Source organism: Thalassophryne amazonica, chromosome 5 (genome assembly GCF_902500255.1).
Source record: "Thalassophryne amazonica chromosome 5, fThaAma1.1, whole genome shotgun sequence".
Classification (NCBI taxonomy): Eukaryota; Metazoa; Chordata; class Actinopteri; order Batrachoidiformes; family Batrachoididae; genus Thalassophryne; species Thalassophryne amazonica.
This window is the reverse complement of record NC_047107.1, coordinates 123,704,274-123,725,229: the sequence shown is the minus strand read 5'-3', so window position 1 is coordinate 123,725,229 and position 20,956 is coordinate 123,704,274. Positions and strand designations below refer to the sequence as shown.

Below are 20,956 nucleotides of genomic sequence, written 5' to 3'. Positions count from 1 at the left end.
ACATTTTAACTTCCACCGAGAAGGTGAAGTTCTCACCATCTATTTGTTGTTTTAACTGTTTGCAAAGTAATGGGGCAAAAAAAAACAAAAACAAACAATGAACCTCTGAAAAGAAACTTTGAGAAATTAAGAGCTTCTCATATTTTGGTGGGATTCTAGATCAAGAGTTGGACCAAAGGACAACAATCAGGATCAAAAGACAAAGCACTCTCAAATGAATTAGCATCAAAGATAAGCATGGCAGATCAAAGTTTAGTGATCAGGATCAAAAAGAAGCAATGAGGGTCCAAGGTGAGCGGACAGGATCAAAGATCAGTGATTAAGATTCAAAGGGCAGAAGATCAAGGAGAAGGCCAAAGGTTAGTGAACAAGATCAAAGGTCAGCAAGAAGGATGAAAAATTGGAAACCAGGATCAAAGTTCAGTCATCAAGATGAAATATCAGCATTCACAATCAGAGACCAGGATCAGGATTAAAGACCAGAAAATGAGGACCAAAGTTGAGTGAACAGGGTCAAAGACCTAATTAGGAAGCAAAGTTCTGAAAGCACTCTCAGATGTTTGAATTAAGATCCAAGATAAGTATTACAAATCAAATGTAGTGATCAGGATCAAAGAAAAGCAATGACAGCCAAACGTCAGCAAACAGGATCAAAGGTTAGGATGAAAGATCAGAGTCATGGATCAAGGATCAGCAATCAGGTTCAAAGAGGAGTAATTAAGATTAAGGATCAGAGCTCACAATCAAAAGTGAATATCAAAGATCATTAGTCAGGGACCAAGACCAGAAATGACAAGAAATGACAGTGGTAAGCATACTACTGAGTGTTCTAATCATTATCTTCTTAATTATATTTTTAAAGACCTGGGTTAAAGGTGTTGTATCACAGTCCTTTACCTCATGCCAGTATTAGTTACCTGATCTCAAAATTAAGGTGATGGGAGTTCTAGACTCTGTGTGTGTAATATACATTTATTTACAGTGCATTCGGAAGGTATTCAGAGCACTTCACTTTTTACACATTTTATGTTACACCCTTATCTTGAAATGAATGAAATTAATTTTTTTCCCTCAAAATTGTACACACAACACCCCATAATGGCTCTGGCTGTGTCACTCAAGGACATTCACAGAGTTGTCCTGAAGCCACTCCTTTGATATCTTGGCTGTGTATTTAGGGTCATTGACCTGCTGAAAGATGAACCATCGCCCAAGTCTGAGGTCAAGACCGCTCTGGAGCAGGTTTTCATCTAGGATGTCTCTGTACATTGCTGCGTTCATCTTTCCCTCAATCCTGACTAGTCTCCCAGTTCCTGCCACTGAAAAACATCCCCACAGCATGATGCTGCCACCACCATGCTTCACTGTAGGGATGGTGCCTGTTGCCTCCAAACATGACGCCTGACATTCACACCAAAGAGTTACATTTTTGTCTCATCAGACCAGAGAATTTTGTTTCTCATGGTCTGAGAGTCTTTCAGATTTGCCAATGGAAAATACATTCCAAATGTCCAATCAACTGAATTTAACCCAGGTGGACTCCAATTAAGCTGTAGAAAAAGTGATGAAAGTGAGCCATGAAAAAAAAAAAGTTTTTGTCAAGGACTGAAGCACAAAGTCCCTGACGGGGTCTGGGGGTTCTCCCCCACAACAATTTCAAATATCAGATGCATTCTGGTGCATGTTCAAGTCTATTTTCCCCACACACACAAAACAACAACAATAAAAAAAACTAAAAAAACTACAGACATTCATCACGAAATGCCTCGCGCACAGTATTATTTTCCATGCAAAGTGCAGTAATACACTCAACAAAAATAAACGCAACACTTTTGGTTTTGCTCCCATTTTGTATGAGATGAACTCAAAGATCTAAAACGTTTTCCACATACACAATATCACCATTTCCCTCAAATATTGTTCACAAACCAGTCTAAATCTGTGATAGTGAGCACTTCTCCTTTGCTGAGATAATCCATCCCACCTCACAGGTGTGCCATATCAAGATGCTGATTAGACACCATGATTAGTGCACAGGTGTGCCTTAGACTGCCCACAATAAAAGGCCACTCTGAAAGTTGCAGTTTTGTTTTATTGGGGGGGGGGGGGGATACCAGTCAGTATCTGGTGTGACCACCATTTGCCTCATGCAGTGCAACACATCTCCTTCGCATAGAGTTGATCAGGTTGTCAATTGTGGCCTGTGGAATGTTGGTCCACTCCTCTTCAATGGCTGTGCGAAGTTGCTGGATATTGGCAGGAACTGGTACACGCTGTCGTATACGCCGGTCCAGAGCATCCCAAACATGCTCAATGGGTGACATGTCCGGTGAGTATGCCGGCCATGCAAGAACTGGGACATTTTCAGCTTCCAAGAATTGTGTACAGATCCTTGCAACATGGGGCCGTGCATTATCCTGCTGCAAGATGAGGTGATGTTCTTGGATGTATGGCACAACAATGGGCCTCAGGATCTCGTCACGGTATCTCTGTGCATTCAAAATGCCATCAATAAAATGCACCTGTGTTCTTCGTCCATAACAGACGCCTGCCCATACCATAACCCCACCGCCACCATGGGCCACTCGATCCACAACATTGACATCAGAAAACCGCTCACCCACACGACGCCACACACGCTGTCTGCCATCTGCCCTGAACAGTGTGAACCGGGATTCATCTGTGAAGAGAACACCTCTCCAACGTGCCAAACACCAGCGAATGTGAGCATTTGCCCACTCAAGTCGGTTACGATGACGAACTGGAGTCAGGTCGAGACCCCGATGAGGATGATGACGAGCATGATGAGCATGCAGATGAGCTTCCCTGAGACGGTTTCTGACAGTTTGTGCAGAAATTCTTTGGTTATGCAAACCGATTGTTTCAGCAGCTGTCCGAGTGGCTGGTCTCAGACGATCTTGGAGGTGAACATGCTGGATGTGGAGGTCCTGGGCTGGTGTGGTTACACGTGGTCTGCGGTTGTGAGGGTGGTTGGATGTACGGCCAAATTCTCTGAAACACCTTTAGAGATGGCTTATGGTAGAGAAATGAACATTCAATACACGAGCAACAGCTCTGGTTGACATTCCTGCTGTCAGCATGCCAATTGCACGCTCCCTCAAATCTTGCGACATCTGTGGCATTGTGCTGTGTGATAAAACTGCACCTTTCAGAGTGGCCTTTTATTGTGGGCAGTCTAAGGCACACCTGTGCACTAATCACGGTGTCTAATCAGCATCTTGATATGGCACACCTGTGAGGTGGGATGGATTATCTCAGCAAAGGAGAAGTGCTCACTATCACAGATTTAGACTGGTTTGTGAACAATATTGAGGGAAATGGTGATATTGTGTATGTGGAAAAAGTTTTAGATCTTTGAGTTCATCTCATACAAAATGGGAGCAAAACCAAAAGTGTTGCGTTTATATTTTTGCTGAGTGTATGTACTTGTATGGGGTGGGTATTTGGTTGAAGCCTTATGTGTTTGATGTAAACTGGGATATACAATGAAAAAATTGGAGATTGGCATAATATTTATTTAGAGGATGTGACAAACAGTGACCATAAAAAGTCGGTCACGGTCGCCAGCCTTCAAAACAAATGCAACCACTGGTGACCTTAAAACGGAGGTCAAGGTCACCCCAGGAAAAGTCTTTTCACCCAACTTGTGTCATCATGATACAAGTTGTACATGATACAGATTTTTCCATCCAGTGATGACATCAGCATTTCTGGAACAATCACAACCTAAGTGTTGAGCAAAATGACACAAACGTTTTTCACTTCAATCTCTGACTTCTACAAGTGTGTTAAATGTTTATCATATTTTAATTCACATTAATATTTCACACAACATTTTAAATGCTAATCCAATTACATATGGTCCACAAAAAAAATTGCGTTGGCGGTGGTAAAATATTCGACCGTTTCACGTTTGATGTTTTACTCCACGCCCTGACCGCCTTGCTATGCAGATGTCAATAATCGCAATGTCAGCTGAGCGCGAGAGAAACTGGCGGAGCGACGACGATGCTGAAATGGGTGAAATTAAGCTACCATACGAAAGTACTGATGTGGATTCTGATACAGAATTACTCAATGCAGTTGACGAGATGGAGAAATCTGTGGGTCTGCTCACAGAATTTCCAGTTTGGGATGAAGGCACTATTACTATCCCCCTTGTTACTCAATTTCCAACTGTAAAATCCAGCATTAACGTCTGCAAATCCTCAGACACAACAGGGCTATTCCTTAAATCTTTAAGAGCACCTCTCATTCACTGTTGTGTGGTCGAGCAATGCCGCGTAACATTATCCTTCAGTCTCGGATCAGGACGTGAAAACACGAGACTTAATTTGCACTGTGACGTCTCATCAGGGACGTTTCTGAACAATTTTATAAATACAAACATTGTGAAGACAGATCACAGACTAAATCCAACGTGGGCCAGGGAAACAAAAACAAGTAAAAACCTGGATTTCCAGAAATTTCTGGAAAACTTCCATCACTGTAGAAACATCTCAAGGATGATGCACTTGAGCTCAATTTTGAGCTTTGTGGCAAAGGCTGCATATGTTTATGTACATGTGATTTCTTCGTGTTTTTTTTAATTTGCAAAAATCTAAAAAGAAAAAAAAAGTTTTCGCATCGTCATTATGGGGTATTGTGCATGCAGTTGTGAGGGAAGAAAAACAAGAAAGAATTTCATCCATTTTGGAATAAGGCTGTAACATAAAATGTGGAAAACGTGACACGCTGTGAATACTTTCGGGACGCACCGTATGCACTGGAAACCCGTTTGTGTGTTTACCTTGCAGTCAGAAACCCAGACCGCTTGCATCTGCTGCTCTCTGATGGTGTCTTTGATGCTGCCATACCAGGCGTCATTGGCCGAGTTCAGATCTATGACAGCTGAATGAACAAAGAGGAAACAACTTAAGACTTTATATATGTATATACTGACAGCTGTTGGTGGCAAAGCTTCTTAACTGGGCCCTGTGACAGACTGGCATCGTATCCTGGGTGAACCCGGCCTCACACCCTATGACTGCTGGGATAGGCTCCAGGTCCCTGTGGCCCTAAATTGGAGTAAGCTGCTGAAGATGAGTGAGTGAGCTTAACTGTTTAACTTTAAAGCTAGAGGTCCACACAAAAATTTAGTTCCTCCTGAAATCTATTATGTCATTAATGCCATTATAACGTCAGTTTATTTTTGAAATATCTTGTAAAATTACAGCACATTTTAGTCAAGAGAACATATTCATCTGGCGGGAATTCCATAAACATTTTCTCTTTTTTAATGCTGTCTGCTGGAGGACGTCTATGTGTGTGTATGTGTGTGTGCGTGCGTGCATGAGCTTTTGAAAAGACCAGAATTAATCTTGATGTGATGTGTGATGCTGACATCCTTAGTATGTCTTGTAAATCACTCCAGAGGTGTTATCAGGTTACAAAAACAGCATTTTTCATTTTAAAAGTGTTTATTTTTCATTAGCTTTTACATAATAGCTGAGAAACATGTTGGCTTTACACAGAAACGCTGTGGTTTTGGAGACTCTTTCACCATGCTGCATTAGCAGTCAGAGAGACACCAGCCAGTAACATCACGGTGCCTCTCGACCCTGATTGGCTGTCACTGTCTCCTTCCCATAATACCTTGTGCAAGTCTGGGGAAGCCTCCACATGATCTATGATGTCGCTGTCATTAGTAGTTCACGTCTGTCTGCTCTTTTTAAAAAACGTTCCCTTCAGGGGAACTATTTATTCATTTTTTTCCTAGACAACGTGAATTTTGAGCGAATTGGTAATGTCATATTACGAACCCCCTACGTAAACGCTAATAAATAAAGAAAGGGTATAAACCAAGCAGGGCTACGACATGTCTTTCAGTTCATTCCAGGCACACTCTGTGATTCATGTCAGGGCTTTGAACTGGCCACTCTGAAAATTTCAATTTGTTGTCTGAAAGCCATTGTGTCACAATGTTGGAGATATATTGAGGATTGTGGACGTGACCAGTTATTTCCATATGCACTTGCTCAACTAACTTTAGCTTGCATTTGCAGCAAGTGGTAAAACAAAAAACAAACAAACAAACCCCCCCCCCCCCCCCCCCCCAAAAGAAAAGAAATCCCTTGAGTATGTGATGTATCCTGCACCGACCTGTGAATAAGTGAGAGCAGGTTTTTCTCAGTTTGAGAGCCTGTTCGTACAGTTTGCGGGCACTTCGATTGGAATTGGGGATGACCCGCTGCCTCAGGGTCTTGATGCCATGCTTGCTGTCTGGGTTGAAGAAGATGACAATGGGGTACCACTGGGTGTAATTCAGGGTGTCCACTGCTTTGGGTGTCACATCCAGGAGGGCATGCTTGTCCTATACAAAATGAGGAAACAAAGTACACAAGATTTTTAGGGTCACAGCCTATAAAAGTCAATCGAAAGAGATCTGTCACTGCAGGATGTCTTCTTCAAGTCACTGTGGGTTTTCTACTTGCAGTGTATGTGGCTGGATGCCAACCAGTGTAAATAGTAGAGGGCCTAACTGAGACATGTATGCACATCATGTAGGAGAAGCTAACTCAACCATTCGAGACTAATATGACCCCAATGAACAACTTGGGATATGTGCCAAAATCTCTATCCAGGACTAACAGCCCCAAAATGACCACACCCTTTTAAAAAATGACTACACCCTTTTTCATCCCAAATGCTGCAGCACCTCTGCACAGTCATGGAATCACTGGTGGACCCCCTGCAGTTTGCAGACCAGCCCAACAGGGGAGTAGAGGATGCCATCATCTTCATGCTGCACAGAGCTTATTCTCACCTGGAGGAGGCAGGCAGCACTGTGAGAGTCACGTTCTTCAACTTCTCCAGTGCGTTCAACACCATCCGGCCTGACTTACTCAGCTATAAGCTACGGGACATGAAGGTGAAGGCTCCACTAGTGGCCTGGATCATCAACTACCTCACAGGCCGTCCACAGTATGTGAGGCTTTCAGACATTATGTCCGACACCATCAGGAGCAGCACGGGCGCACCACAGGGGACGGTCCTGTCTCCCTCCCTGTTCACACTCTACACCTCAGACTACAGGTTCTGGCCACAGTCCTGCCACCTGCAGAAGTTTTTGAATGACTCTGCAATTGTGGGCTCCATTGGCAGTGACCAGGAGGCTGAGTACGGGAGTGTGGTGGACAGGTTTGTGGAGTGGTGTGGACTCAACCCCCTGCAGCTCAACGTATCTAAGACGAAGGAGCTGATGGTGGACTTCAGAAGACTGAAGATCCATCCGAACCCACTTACCATCAATGGAACTGAGGTGGACATTGTGGACTACTACAAGTACCTGGGTGTCCACATAGACAACAAACTGGACTGGACTTCTTCAGAAGTCTCAGATCTTTCAATGTCTGCAGAAATATGTTGCAGATGTTTTATCAATTGGTGGTCTCCAGCATCACCATCTACGCTGCTTTGTGCTGGGCAGCAGGCTGAAGGCAGCTGACATGAACAGACTTAACAAGCTCATTAGGAGAGCTGGCTCTGTCCTGGGGGTTGAGCTGTGGTCAAGGTGTCAAAAAGGAGGATGTTGAGGAAACTGTTCGGCATCCTGGACACCACCTCCCACCCCCTGCATGCCACTCTGACGTCCTGTCAGAGGACCTAAAGCCACACAATGAGACCACCGAGGTGCACCACAGAACGCCACAGGTGGTCTTTCCTACGTGTGGTAATCAGACTGTATAATTCACCCCCCCCCGCAGAATGAATACATAATGAACAGAGGTATTCAGTTACTCTGAGTTATGTGAAATACTGTCGAACATCTCGTGCAAATGTCTTCCAATCATTTCACATAAATTTGTTGTACTTACTGTAAACCCCCCCCACCCCCCAATAAAAAAAACATTGTTCGCGGTTTACGGTTTCGGTACTCAAGCAAAATAATTTCCTTCGGGATAAATAAAGTTGATCTTATCTTAAAAACAAGAAAATCTAAATGAGGAGGACGTACTGTGTCTGAGAGAACGTGAGATTATTAAAGCATGCTCTCAAACTGAAAAACAACGTCTTGACTAAAGAGGGAATAACCTTACTCAACTTGTTTCCACTTTGTATAAACATTTTAAAAGGGGGGGGGACACATCCAGGCTGGACAAACTGATCAGGCGTGCTGGCTCTGTGATTGGCATGAAGCTGGACTCTCTGGTGACTGTGGCAGAGAAGAGAACACTGGACAAACTGCTGAAAATTATGGACGATGCCAGTCAGCCTCTGCACACCGTCATCAGCAACCAGAGGAGCCTCTTCAGCCACAGACTGCTCCTTCCCAAGAGCAGGACCAACAGACTGAAAAACTCCTTTGTCCCTCAGACCATCAGACTGTAGAACTCCTCACTCACGAGGAGGAGGAGTAACAGGAAGACAGAGGACGGGAAGGAGAGGAGCAGTTGTAGCCAGTAAGACAGTAGCTCTGGTATCTATATTTGTATTTACTTTTTGCAAATCGTTTCTTACTCCTGCTTTTGATACTCTGTGTGCTTCTTACCCTGTGTGCTGCTGTCCAATGCTGCTGAAAAATCAATTTCCCTGTGGGAGTCTTCCCAAGGGATTAATGAAATTCTATTTAATCTAATATAGACACTTGCCACTTACTACATTATTAAGTAAGGTAAATGTGCATGCATTTAACCACTTGTTGGAATTTTCATCTGTTCAGTGGCAACAAGAATCAGCTTACTCCTGAATTCTTTGTGGCTTGTACAGTAACATTGATTAGCCCATTAGCTCGCACTTCTTATGCAGTCGTTGCATTATAAATAAATAATGTGCTTATTCAATTAATTTTGCTTTTCGGTGAATAAAGCGATAGGTATCTCCATGTCATAAACATGAATGTAACTTGAAGACCGATGCAACTTGGATTTTTTTTCCCTTTATGACACATTTTTTGGCAGATGCTACTAAAACTACAGTGCAACACAAAGTCTGGAAAATATGGTACCTGTTCCTTCACCCGTTGCTTTCCTAGGCTTTCCCTAAACCTGGCAATAAGAATTTTATTCAGTGTCTTCTGTAAATGTGAATTTGTTTCTGACATTAACATCTTCCAGGGTCAACCACAACTTGCTGTGCTTAGCACAGTTGTGCAAAGGTTTCACCTCAGTTAAAGAATTTTAATCTGTTTAAACTAGAGGTTTTTTTTCAACATGAGTAATCGTTCCACCACTCCTGCACTGATGTTCTGTTGGACACTGCAGCACTGATGCTGTTGTGTTCTCAGATATTAGCAAAGACTGTGGTGCGTTGATACAATAAGAACAACCATTGGAGCAGATGTACATCTGCAAAAACTTACAATGCTATTTTGGATACACCCCAAAATTGAAGGGTTCATTTAATTTTCACTACCACATAACTTTTTCAGCCTGAAAGAGGTGATCAGAAATGCTTTAAAATTTGCATTTTAGGGACAATAAAAAGTAAGTCTCTTCAGCTGCTCCCTTGTTTTTACTCGGGGTCACCACAGCAAATCCGAGGTGGATCTACATGTTGATTTGGCACAAGTTTTACACCGGATGCCCTTCCTGACGCATTTCTACATTACATGGAGAAAGATGGCAGGGGTGGGGTTTGAACCAGGAATCTTTTGCACTGAAACAAAGGACACTAACCACTTGGCCACCACCTATAAATAAATGAGATCACTGGCAGTTTGGGTCCCGAGCGGTTACCTGCTCGATGATTTGACGAATTGTGTTCAGGCGAACGACTCCTGAGGATTTCTCAGAGCCGGCATCTTTTGGCTCCGTTTCTAAAAACAGGGAAACAACACAAAATGTAACGCCGTAACAGGAATGTGTGACTATCCAACAGCACAAGGAAGAAATGTGGAGACATGTGGAGAGACAGTAATTAGAGATTAAGTCCTTCTGATAAAAACTGAACACCCTGTGACAATGAGAACAATAACAGTGTCATCACTGAATTGTAACAGGTCTTACAGGATCTTCAAGATTAAAGTATTTGTGTTTGAGAAATTTAACAACTTTAAAAAGAAATGAGGGTGACTTTAGCTCAAGAATTAAAGTGGCTTGTCCATTACCCAAAGGGTTTAATCCCCAAATATCCATGTGTGCACTTGAGCAAGACACTGAACTCTAACCTGCTTAGACCTGGACCATATGAAGAAGAAGAAGAAGGAGAAAGAAGAAGAACAAAGAACAAGAAGAAGATGATGACGACCATCTAGTTATGTTGAAGAAAGAAAGAAAAAAAACTCCAGAATTAAGGTCATGGTCTACACTAAAATTAATGGGGTATGGAGATTATATGAAAACTTTTGGATTAATCCTGACAACTGACTGTCAAACCCACATGTGAACAAACACCAATGACCACATTATCTCTGTGATGGAGGTAAAGAAGGTGAAAGAGACTCACTGGCAATAACAAACAGATCCGGCATCTCACTGGCAAGTTTCTCATTTGCAGCATCGGCGATAGGTCCGAACAGCACAACAGGACGGCGAAAACCAGCTGGAATGACACAGCATTTGATATTCCACATCTTACCTTCTCCAGGAGACAGTTGGCAAGTGAGAAATCAGTTTGTTAATTCTGTGGTGTGTTTCTCAGTTGTATACTAGTCTGAAATTAGTTTGTGCTCACAAATATTATTCAAGTCAACACTTTTTTGTGGGGGGGCGGGGGCTACGTAAACTGCTCATACAGCAATGGATTACTCAGCTGGTATGGTACCTACCTTCACGGAGCACCACGCGTTCATAGGCTGGGAAGCGGGTGGCCAGAGTCTGAGTGCTCAAGGTTTCCCGGGCCTTCTTCACATCTTTCCTCTTCCCGACACGCTGGCTTCGCAACCGCCAGAAGTCAGCTCGGTCACCAGGGTTTGCTTTATCACAGCGCTGAACACTGGCCATCTGCTCTGCCCTGACAGGACAGCCAAACCAACATTTTAAGTGCAACATCAAAGTATGTTCGGGATACAAAATTTGGTGCCTTGACATTACATCATCATAGTATAATCCCTACTAGGTGTGTATATGCTGACCAGGATTTAACCCAGAACAAGTACATAGAGGTCAGCATCTCCTGAACCTATGAGAGAGGATTGTCAGGTGATTGTCAGGTGGGATTGCAATTATTTGATGTCATGTAATGGCACGACAAACACTAATTTTTAAGCATGTACCCAGATTTGACACAAGAAGTAGATTGTGGTTGACACCTTCTTAACTTATGCGAGAGGGATGTCTGGTGAAGTTACAGTATATTGTAAATATCTAGAGTCTGTGATAATTTATCAACCAATGGCACAGTGAAGGATGTACACCTAAAGGGCCTGTTTGACACACGGAACCAAAACTGACCCAGAAAAAGTAGGTGAAGGGGGACACCCTCTGAACCCACACAAGAGGGTTGTGAGATGACCTTTTGTCCCATGTGTTTTGGGTCTGTGATGGAAGAGTCCAGTCTGTGTGCCAGCATTGCTGCTCTGATGGCAGAAGGTGTTTGAGGCAAGCAGCAGTGCTCTTCATAAACCCACATTATTTCAATATAGTATTTCATATCTTTCCTAAGAATGACTTTTTATTATAAAACATATGAAAATCAAAAGTGATAGAGTATATACATTATTTGGAGGGACTTAAGACATAACACAAAATGTTTAAAATAATAATCTCCCCCCACGTGGAGCCGCCCCTGAACACAGGTCAATCCACACAGACAAGATTTTAACATTTTTAACATTTACTTGAATTTGATCCAAATTGTCAAAATTTTGTGTACTCATCTCACTGTTGGGCTTTATGGAACAATGACGCTGTGACTTTCACAATGAAAGTCTTTGCCGTGATGCAGCCCCTTTTGCATTTAAATGCTTTTATTGTGAAATGACTCAAGACAAGAACTATGTGAGATGTTGTTTAACTTTGATACCAGCAGCACAGACTGACAGCCAGCATTGCTGCAGACACCAAATGTGGGATAGTTGAACATGTTTATCTGACTGCTGTCGTTTCTCCTAAAATGAAGATTTGTTTGGCTTCATCCTGACATCACGGTTTCAAAAACAAGACACGTGCCCGTGTGCATCGAGTGATGTGACAAGTTTACTGGTTTAAAGAATTATTCACAGATTTGCCATCTGACCTTTGAGTGTGCCAGTGCTGGCTGGAGATCACATTGCAAAAGGAAACGTGCTCCCCACAGCTACAGACACCTAACAGTACCTGCTCTTGTTGGGGATGATGCCTTTCTCCTGCATCTGCTTGTCCTTGCCAATACGAACAGCTAGCCAGTTGCCAAGTTTGCCATCGTACAGCGTGTCCACCACCTTAAAGATGTCTCCTCTGCTGAAGCCCAGGCTCTGAGGAGTCTCCTTCAAATATGTAAAGTGGGTCCGGATGAAAAAGGAATCCCCACGGCCTGACACCATGATGTCATTATAGACTAGAACAGGCAAAGGGAGGAGACAAAAACACGAGATGGTGTAAAAAGTGAGACAGATGAATGTCTGTGTTGGTCATTGGTTGTGTAAACTCAAAATGATAAATGGACTGCATTCCTGTAGCGCAGGGGTCTTCAACTCCAGTCCTCGAGGGCCGGTGTCCTGCAACCTTTAGATGTGTCTCTGCTTCAACACACCTGAGCCAATTAATGAGGTCATTAGCAGCATTCTGGAGAACTTGACTGCATACTGAGGAGGTAATTCAGCCATTTGATACAGGTGTGTTGGACCAGGGACACATCTAAAAGTTGCAGGACACCAGCCCTTGAGGACTGGAGCTGAAGACCCCAGCTATAGTGTTTTCCCATCTGCTACAGATGCCCAAAGGCTTCACGATGTCAGCTCTAAACTGCATAGCAGGAGCAACTCGAAGATTAAGGCCTTCATGATCTTTTGGTGACAAGCCGACCTCCACACCGTGAATAAGATGAGTCTACAACCCCTCCTGCATAGGGCACCAATCAACCACATGTATTCAACCCACCTCCTGACCGTTTTATCAGTGGCATGCGACATGAGGTTTCACACAGCAGTTACTAAAGCCCAACCAATACACTACTATGTGTGTTACTTTTACTTTTTTAACAAAATCAATGAAACAGAAAGGTACTTTTTTGGCGGTTGGAATTGGTATCATTATGAAGCGTGTCCAGCAGATGGCACTCTGATGTCATTGTTCACAATGCTGTCAAGCATGGCTGGGACCCCATCACCCCTTGGTCACATTAGCTACTATTCATTTTCAATCATAGTGGATGTTTTACAAAAAAAAAAAAAAAAGACAAGCGGTCGCTATGTCTTGAGCTAGGTGGGGGCAAAATAGACAAAAAGTCAACTTAACAGAAATGCTGCAATGTGCTGATTCTCAGTTTGAGTGAAGGCAGCATGACGGTTGGTTATACTTAGTTATTTATGACAAAATTGCAGTTTAAACTGTTAATTAAAATAAAACCCATCAAGCATCAATTACATTTCCTTGTCATAAAGGTTTGCCAATGAAATGTTAGGAATCACTGCCACACACATCCGGAAAGTACTCACAGGGCTTCACTTTTTCCACACTATGTTTGAGCCTTATTCCAAAATGGATGCAATTCATTTTTTTCCCTCAAACGTCTACACACGATACCCCATAATGACAATGTGAAAATATATATATATAAGAAATAAATCACATGTACATAAGTATTCACAGCCTTTGCCATGAATCTCAAAATTGAGATTAAGACTTTATATTTAATCAGTGTGAGAACGGTTTTAGGAAGTGGCTATTCGTATGTAGCCATATTAATAACATTCATATGTAGCACATCCTTGCCTGTTATGGTTAGGGGTTATTGTTATGATCGTGTGAGGACTGTAGCTTTAGCTGCAGAGCCAATCAATGGGCAGCAGTAGATTAATGCTTGGTCCATTACTTTGGTACCAGAGGCTTCTCTACGAGGCTGAGAGCAACACAGCGCCATGTCTTTAAAAAAATACAAGAAACACAGTGCTTCACTTTAAATACACAATGAGTCTATTTCAGGTGATCAAGGCGGCCCCTCTTTCTCTTAAAAGGATTTATTTCACTCAGGGTCCCGTTTTGGAAAGTTCTGGCTTCTGCTGCCTGCTACAGTACGCTCTATGGTCTTCTCCATTTCTTGTGGGAGCGTTACAACGTCACATACAGGTCTGGCATATACAGTGTTTTCAGCCCACAGCTGACATGGAACAGAAGAAAAAACTACACAACATTAAAATACAGTTTCTGTTCGGAACGAACCAGCTGGGAAAAAAAACATTCTGGTTCAAAGCCTGTTTTGTTTTCCACTATATTCATGCTCTGATATAGGAAAGATACTCAAGGTGCTCAAACAGAATTTTGACCTCCTTTAAAGATTTCCATCTTAGCTTCCACTTGGTTGCCGTGATCATACATTATCGTGGTTTTGCTTATTTTTTTTGAGGTTTCTGTTTTCAGACATTTTCATCCAAATATTCACTTAAAAGGCAAAACAAAGAACTTGAAGGATAAAAATGGTTCATGTGGTACACTTCAGATGTGAGACGCTGTCATAAGAGGTTGCCGATGCATCAAGGTCAGACAAAAAGAAGGTGCCAGCACGCCTATTATGTAACCATTTGCACTGCTCTGCTTCACTCCGTGCGTTCGAGTGTATCTGTGTAAGTGTGTACGTCCATGTGTGTCACAGCTGGGTGAATTAAAACCAGCCCAATCTGGTCTAAACGCCTCAGGAGGACCAATGTGGGATGTTTATCATTATATGAAAGGAAATACAACTAAAAGTAAAGGGAATCAGCCAGACTATGTCCTGAGGTGTGACTGTAATGGCTGACAACAATATAAGAGACCCAGTGTATCAGGCTGTCCAGGTCTCCTCCCAGAATCAGTGACTGTTTATTGTGTATACTTTTTGGATTACAAGCTTGCAGCGCTGCTCCCAGCACCCCGCCAGGCTTGGACCCCTACATTTTGTCTGTGTCACCAAGTCAGAAAACACTGGAACCTAACAAGCCTTTTCATGAAAATTAGGGATGCGCCGATGCAACTTTTTCCCCAGACTTAGTACTTACATATGGGTACTCGTCAATACTGAGTATCAATACAAATATTTATACATTACAGTTTTATGATGACTTTATAAATGCTTTATTCATCAGTTGTTCCTCATTTTTTTAACTGTAACCGCTACAAATATCATTAGCTTTGTTTTTATTTACAAACATTTCACTTAAATCTTGTAACTTCACTTTTTGACTACAACAAATTGTGCTTTAACATTAACCGTGTGTTTCTTAACAAACATGACACTGACAGACATCACTGAAATGTAACCTGTTAACTTCAGTACTACAAAATATACAACACCAGGAACAGAACTGAAACTGTCCATCAATAACTTCATTGTCTGTGAGCACCAGTGTTGTCACAGTTACTTTGAAAAAGTAATCCAATTACTGATTACTCCTTGAAAAAGTAACTTAGTTACCTTACTGATTACTCAATTTTAAAAGTAACCAAGTCAGATTACTAGTTACTTTATTACTTACTTTCAGCAGCTGCTGACAACACCCCCCCCACCACCTCAACATGAAAATGATATCACATTTTGCCAAAACTCACTTTATAGTCACCTTTTCTTGACTTCAATGAACATAAATACTTGTTTAATAAAAAATAAAATAAAATAAAGACATCTTTCTTGACCCCACATTTAAATGTTGACAGCACTGTCACTGTAAAAATTACAATTTCTAACCAACACTTTATAAATGTAACTATTAAATTATTCCTAACATTTCTTTAACATTTAAATTCTTTCTAAACATTTCAATTGTTAAAATTATTATTGTAGTAATAGTATTATGAAAAACTGCCTTCAAAGGTGGACCTTTAATCTAAAGGTGTGGAGGGGAAGCACCCCCCCCCCCTTCCCTCTGGATTCACCCCTGGATGGGCGTCTAAGGAGGAAGAGTTGACAACGTATTTATGGAAAGAGCACAACCAGATTGACAGGTAGGGATTTTTTTTTTTTTTACGTTTTTCAGAATTTTTTTTTTACTTCATGTCATCCTCAGAAAGAGACTTTAGGCGCATTTGGGTGGAAAAAAAAACAAGCTTTAGCATTTGTTAATGCGTTCAGATCAGCTGTTTTTAGCGAGGACCCACATGGAGTGGCACAAAGTTTTAAAGGAAAAAAAAAAAAAAACTCTTAGTAAAGCTCAGTACAGGTGTGCTGCCGTCACCGTGTTTTGAGAAACAACAACTGTTTTCAACTCTGAGTTGTGCAGTAGAAAACAGATGAAAACCTTGAAGCATCAAACGCTTCGTGGGTGAAGTGGGCAGTTCCGTCAAACCGCGACCTCCGCCTGCCCACGAGATGCTGCGATCGACGCAAATATAAACACAATTGAGAAGCTAACATCACACTGCTGTACAGGGGTATCGAGTGTCTAGTATCGGAGCAGTTTTATGATTACCTGTACAAGTAGATACATACGGGATACTGGTATCGGCATCGGTGCATCCCTAATGAAAATGATGCGTGAAACCTTCCTCTGTGCGCCCTGGAATATGATGCTCAGAATTTGTCACATCACCAAATGGAGGAGCAGATTCATAATGAAGCATTTAAAGGTTTTACGGCTTCAACACTTAAATGAAACTGATCTGACAACACTCTCTGACTTTACTCTCTGCTGAAAGCAAAGCCAAATAAAACAAAGCTTCATAACAATCGGACTCTGCTAATGCATGCTTCAGATACCGAGCTGCTTCGGACAGACTTGACAGAGAGTAATTACAATTTGATAGAAAAATGGAGCTCTTGTACTCATAAGGCTTATAGTTGCAGCGGTTTTTGAACAGGCAGGGATCCAACATGGATCCACTGTGGTGATGTGGCACAATTTCTACACTGGATGCCCATCCTGATGAAACTCCAGATGTACAATGAGAACAGGCAGATTGGGCTTTGACCACTGGACCTTCTTGCTGGAAGGAAAGGGTGCTAGGCACCGCGCCATTATGGCACTTGGGTTCAAATCCAGTAGAGATTCTTAGTCAAATAAACTCCTAATAATGCTTGAACATAAAGATGCAAATGATGATCCCAGCTTGGACACTGGCCAGGTTATCAAGAACCACATCATGTATTAGGGACCCATGGAAGCCTGATGAAGTGGACTACTTCAACTAATTCATAGAGAAATGCTGAGAAAATGGAACTGACAGAATGCGACTGGAACAGAAACCCAAAGAGAGGGTTTACATGCAATTTATGCATAACTACGGAGGAACCTCAGGCTTTTCTTATGCATGTTTTTGAAGGAACACATTTACCATCAGGTTTGCTCTGTGACAGGATGGTGATGACCTCCCCTTTAGGAATCTCCAACAGGAACAACACGGCCTCTTCTCTTACAACACCTTGAAAATCCACATTGTTCACCTTCAAGACACAAACACAATATGGAATTATGTCTGAGTGAAACTGACATACTGATCTCCAATAGTGCAATTTCAGTGAATTAAAAATATGTTTCTAAGCTGCTTGGGTAACTACAGGTCTAATGGGTCAGTACTGGCTAGTGACACAGGATGCAAAAACCCGGCAGAGAGGCAGTGGGTGTGTAATATCATACTCACTTGAAAAGCAGAAGTCCATATTTGCAGCAGGAGTATAGAAACACAATTGTAGTACATCCTTATTTCACTCAGACTGATGAGGTTGATGGAATCAACCATCTTGTGGAATTGTCCTCTGGTTTCTTTAGTAGTAATTGTATTTTCAATTACACTTCCTGTGTGACTTTAAAGCAAAGAAACCAAAACAGGCCACGCATGTCCTGAGTTGTGTGTTGCCACGTCTCTATCCCTCTACCCTCATGTGGTTTTGAGCTAGGCTAATGTTTTTATAGCAACTGAAGTGCTGGGTGTCTGCCACTGGGGGCATAGGGCAGCTCCATGGAGTGGTGGCTACGGTGACAAGCAGCCCCAGTGCGTACTTACAGACCTGACCTGAAGTACTAATACTTTCAGGAGGTGGGGGTGGACTGGTGGTCTGCCTGGGTCTCTGCCACCTAGAATTCCATAAGAGTGCTACATGTGGTGCACCAGTGCATGAGCTGACCTGATCCTGGATTTTAAACTGGATTACCAAAGTGGGAAATTCAGTGGTATAAGGAATTGTGATACAAATATGTCAACCTGGGTTTGAATCCCAGCAATGCTTCCTGTCTGTGTCCTTGGACAAGACACCTTTCTGCATTGTCTCAGTCCACCCTGCTGTAAATAGGTACCAACCTTGTCTGGGAGAATGACCTGCATCAGGCCGGCGTCCTGGCCAGGAGGTTTCATAGACTCATCTGTTTCACACTACGGAATCCAGGAATAAGCACCTGTACCAACGGGGGCTCAGGGTCAATGAAGGACTTCTGTTTTTCTTGTTGCTTAATGCTGATAAATTACAGTGAGGAAAATAAGTATTTGAACACCCTGCTATTTTGCAAGTTCTCCCACTTAGAAATCATGGAGGGGTCTGAAACTTTCTTCTTAGGTGCATGTCCACTGTGAGAGACATAATCTAAAAAAAAATAAATAAATCCGTAAATCACAATGTATGATTTTTTAATAATTTATTTGTATGTTACTGCTGCAAATAAGTATTTGAACACCTACCAACCAACAAGAATTCTGGCTCTCACAGACCTGTTAATTTTTCTTTAAGAAGCCCTCTTATTCTGCACTCTTTACCTGTATTAATTGCACCTGTTTGAACTTGTTACCTGTATAAAAGACACCTGTTCACACACTCAATCAATAACACTCCAAACTGTCCACCATAGCCAAGACCAAAGAGCTGTCTAAGGACACCAGGGACAAAACTGTAGACCTGCACAAGGCTGGGATGGACTACAGGACAACAGGCAAGCAGCTTGGTAGAAGACAACTGTTATGATTATTTATTAGAAAGTGGAAGAAACACAAGATGACTGTCAATCTCCCTTGGTCTGGGATTCCATGCAAGATCTCACTGTGTGGGGTAAGGATGATTCTGAACTACACAGGAGGACCTGGTCAATGACCTGAAGAGAGCTGGGACCACAGTCACAAAGATTACATTAGTAACACATGATGCTGTCATGGTTTAAAATCCTGCAGGGCAGCAAGGTCCCCCTGCTCAAGCCAGCACATGTCCAGACCTGTTTGAAGTTCACCAGTGACCATCTGGATGATCCAGAGGAGGCATGGGAGAAGGTCATGTGGTCAGATGAGACCAGAATAGAGCCTTTGGAATCAACTCCACTTACCATGTTTAGAAGATGAGAACAACCCCAAGAAAACCATCCCAACCATGACGCATGGGGCTGGAAACATCATACTCCGGGGGTGCTCTTCTGCAAAGGGGACAGGACGACTGCACCTTATTGAAGGGAAGCTGTTTGGGGCCACGTATTGCGAGATTTTGGCAAACAACCTCCTTCCCTCAGTAAGAGCATTGAAGATGGGTCAAGGCTGGGTCTTCCAGCATGACAATGACCCCAAACACACAGCCAGGGCAACTAAGGAGGAGCTCCGTGAGAAGCATTTCAAGGTCCTGGAGTGGCCTGGCCAGTCTTCAGACCTGAACTCAATAGAAAATCTTTGGAGGGAGCTGAAACTCCAAACCTGAAAGATCTGGAGAAGATCTGTATGGATGAGTGGCCCAAAATCCCTGCTGCAGTGTGTGCAAACCTGGTGAAAAACTACAGGAAACATTTGACCTCTGTAATTGCAAACAAAGGCTACTGTACCAAATATTAACACTGATTTTCACAGGTGTTCAAATACTTATTTGCAGCAGTAACATACAAATAAATTTTAAAAAAATCATACACTGTGATTTTTTTTTTTAGATTATGTCTCTCACAGTGGACATGCACCGAAGATGAAAATTTCAGACCCCTCCATGATTCCTAAGTGGGAAAACTTGCAAAATCACAGGGTGTTCAAATACTTATTTTCCTCACTGTATATCACATTTGTTGTCTTTGTGCTGCCTGATTGTTTTTTTTTCTCTGTTTGAGGTGTAGCTCCATCCAGAAGTGGGAATGGGTGTCTTCTTCTGCAGTCCTCCTGTCCTGTACACCAAAGGACTCCCAAAATTTCCTGTATATTTGTACTACCAAATGTGTCTGTAGCATGGCCCAAGCAGAAGGTCACTCATTTGAGTCTGGTCTGCTTGAGGTTTCTTCCTCATATCAAAGGGAGTTTTTCCTTACCACTGTCGCTTGCTTGCTCTGGTGCTATATAAATGAAATAAATTGAAACTGAATTGAGCAAAGCATGGGCTATTAAAATGATTTTAAAATTTTCAAAAGACAAATTTGTGATCATTTTATTCTACACTACAAAAACTGATATCTAAGAAAGTAAAAAAAAAGACTTGTTTCAAGAAATTTTGACTTAATTTTTGTCTGAATAGAAAAATAATCTTGTCAAACAATTTTTACATAAGAAAAAATGTTGAGAGAATGTATATCACTTTTTATTAAGTTTTTCCAGCTAATATCAAGCTGTATTTAACCAGTAATAAGGAAAGGCAATGGATTTCAAATCATCCAAGCAAAGGAACAAGACTGTTTTCCTTATTTTAAGACAGAGGCTAATCTTAAAATAAGAATTCTGTCCAGTCTTAATGCACATTTTTATTATTCTGTGCCCTAGACATTTTTGCTAGTTTTGAGAATTCTAACCAAGTAAATTTTTCTTACTCCATGGGCAGATTATTATTATTATTTTTTTTGCTTAATACGAGACAGTTTGGCTAGATTTCAGATTATTTGTCTTATTCTGAGAGGGAGAGTTTTTGCAGTGTACCAAGCTGTCATTCTACAAACATTTTTCCTGAACCCCTCTTTCATCTCCGTCCAACC

At 42.0% G+C, this 20,956-nt stretch overlaps 1 protein-coding gene across 3 annotated transcripts in view; it reads right to left on the bottom strand.

The window, feature by feature from the left end:
* Positions 1-20,956, bottom strand: part of LOC117511251 (tight junction protein ZO-2-like) — a 182,620-nt gene that overhangs the window by 32,067 nt on the left and 129,597 nt on the right. For all 3 annotated transcript variants that reach the window (XM_034171256.1, XM_034171257.1, XM_034171255.1), the window contains exons 12-18: positions 17,382-17,490; positions 12,258-12,477; positions 10,769-10,953; positions 10,447-10,542; positions 9,738-9,817; positions 6,163-6,373; positions 4,811-4,911 (exon numbers count right to left, since the gene is read on the bottom strand). In XM_034171256.1, coding sequence (XP_034027147.1) covers positions 4,811-4,911; positions 6,163-6,373; positions 9,738-9,817; positions 10,447-10,542; positions 10,769-10,953; positions 12,258-12,477; positions 17,382-17,490 — 1,002 coding nt within the window. The remainder of the gene's footprint in view (positions 1-4,810; positions 4,912-6,162; positions 6,374-9,737; positions 9,818-10,446; positions 10,543-10,768; positions 10,954-12,257; positions 12,478-17,381; positions 17,491-20,956) is intronic.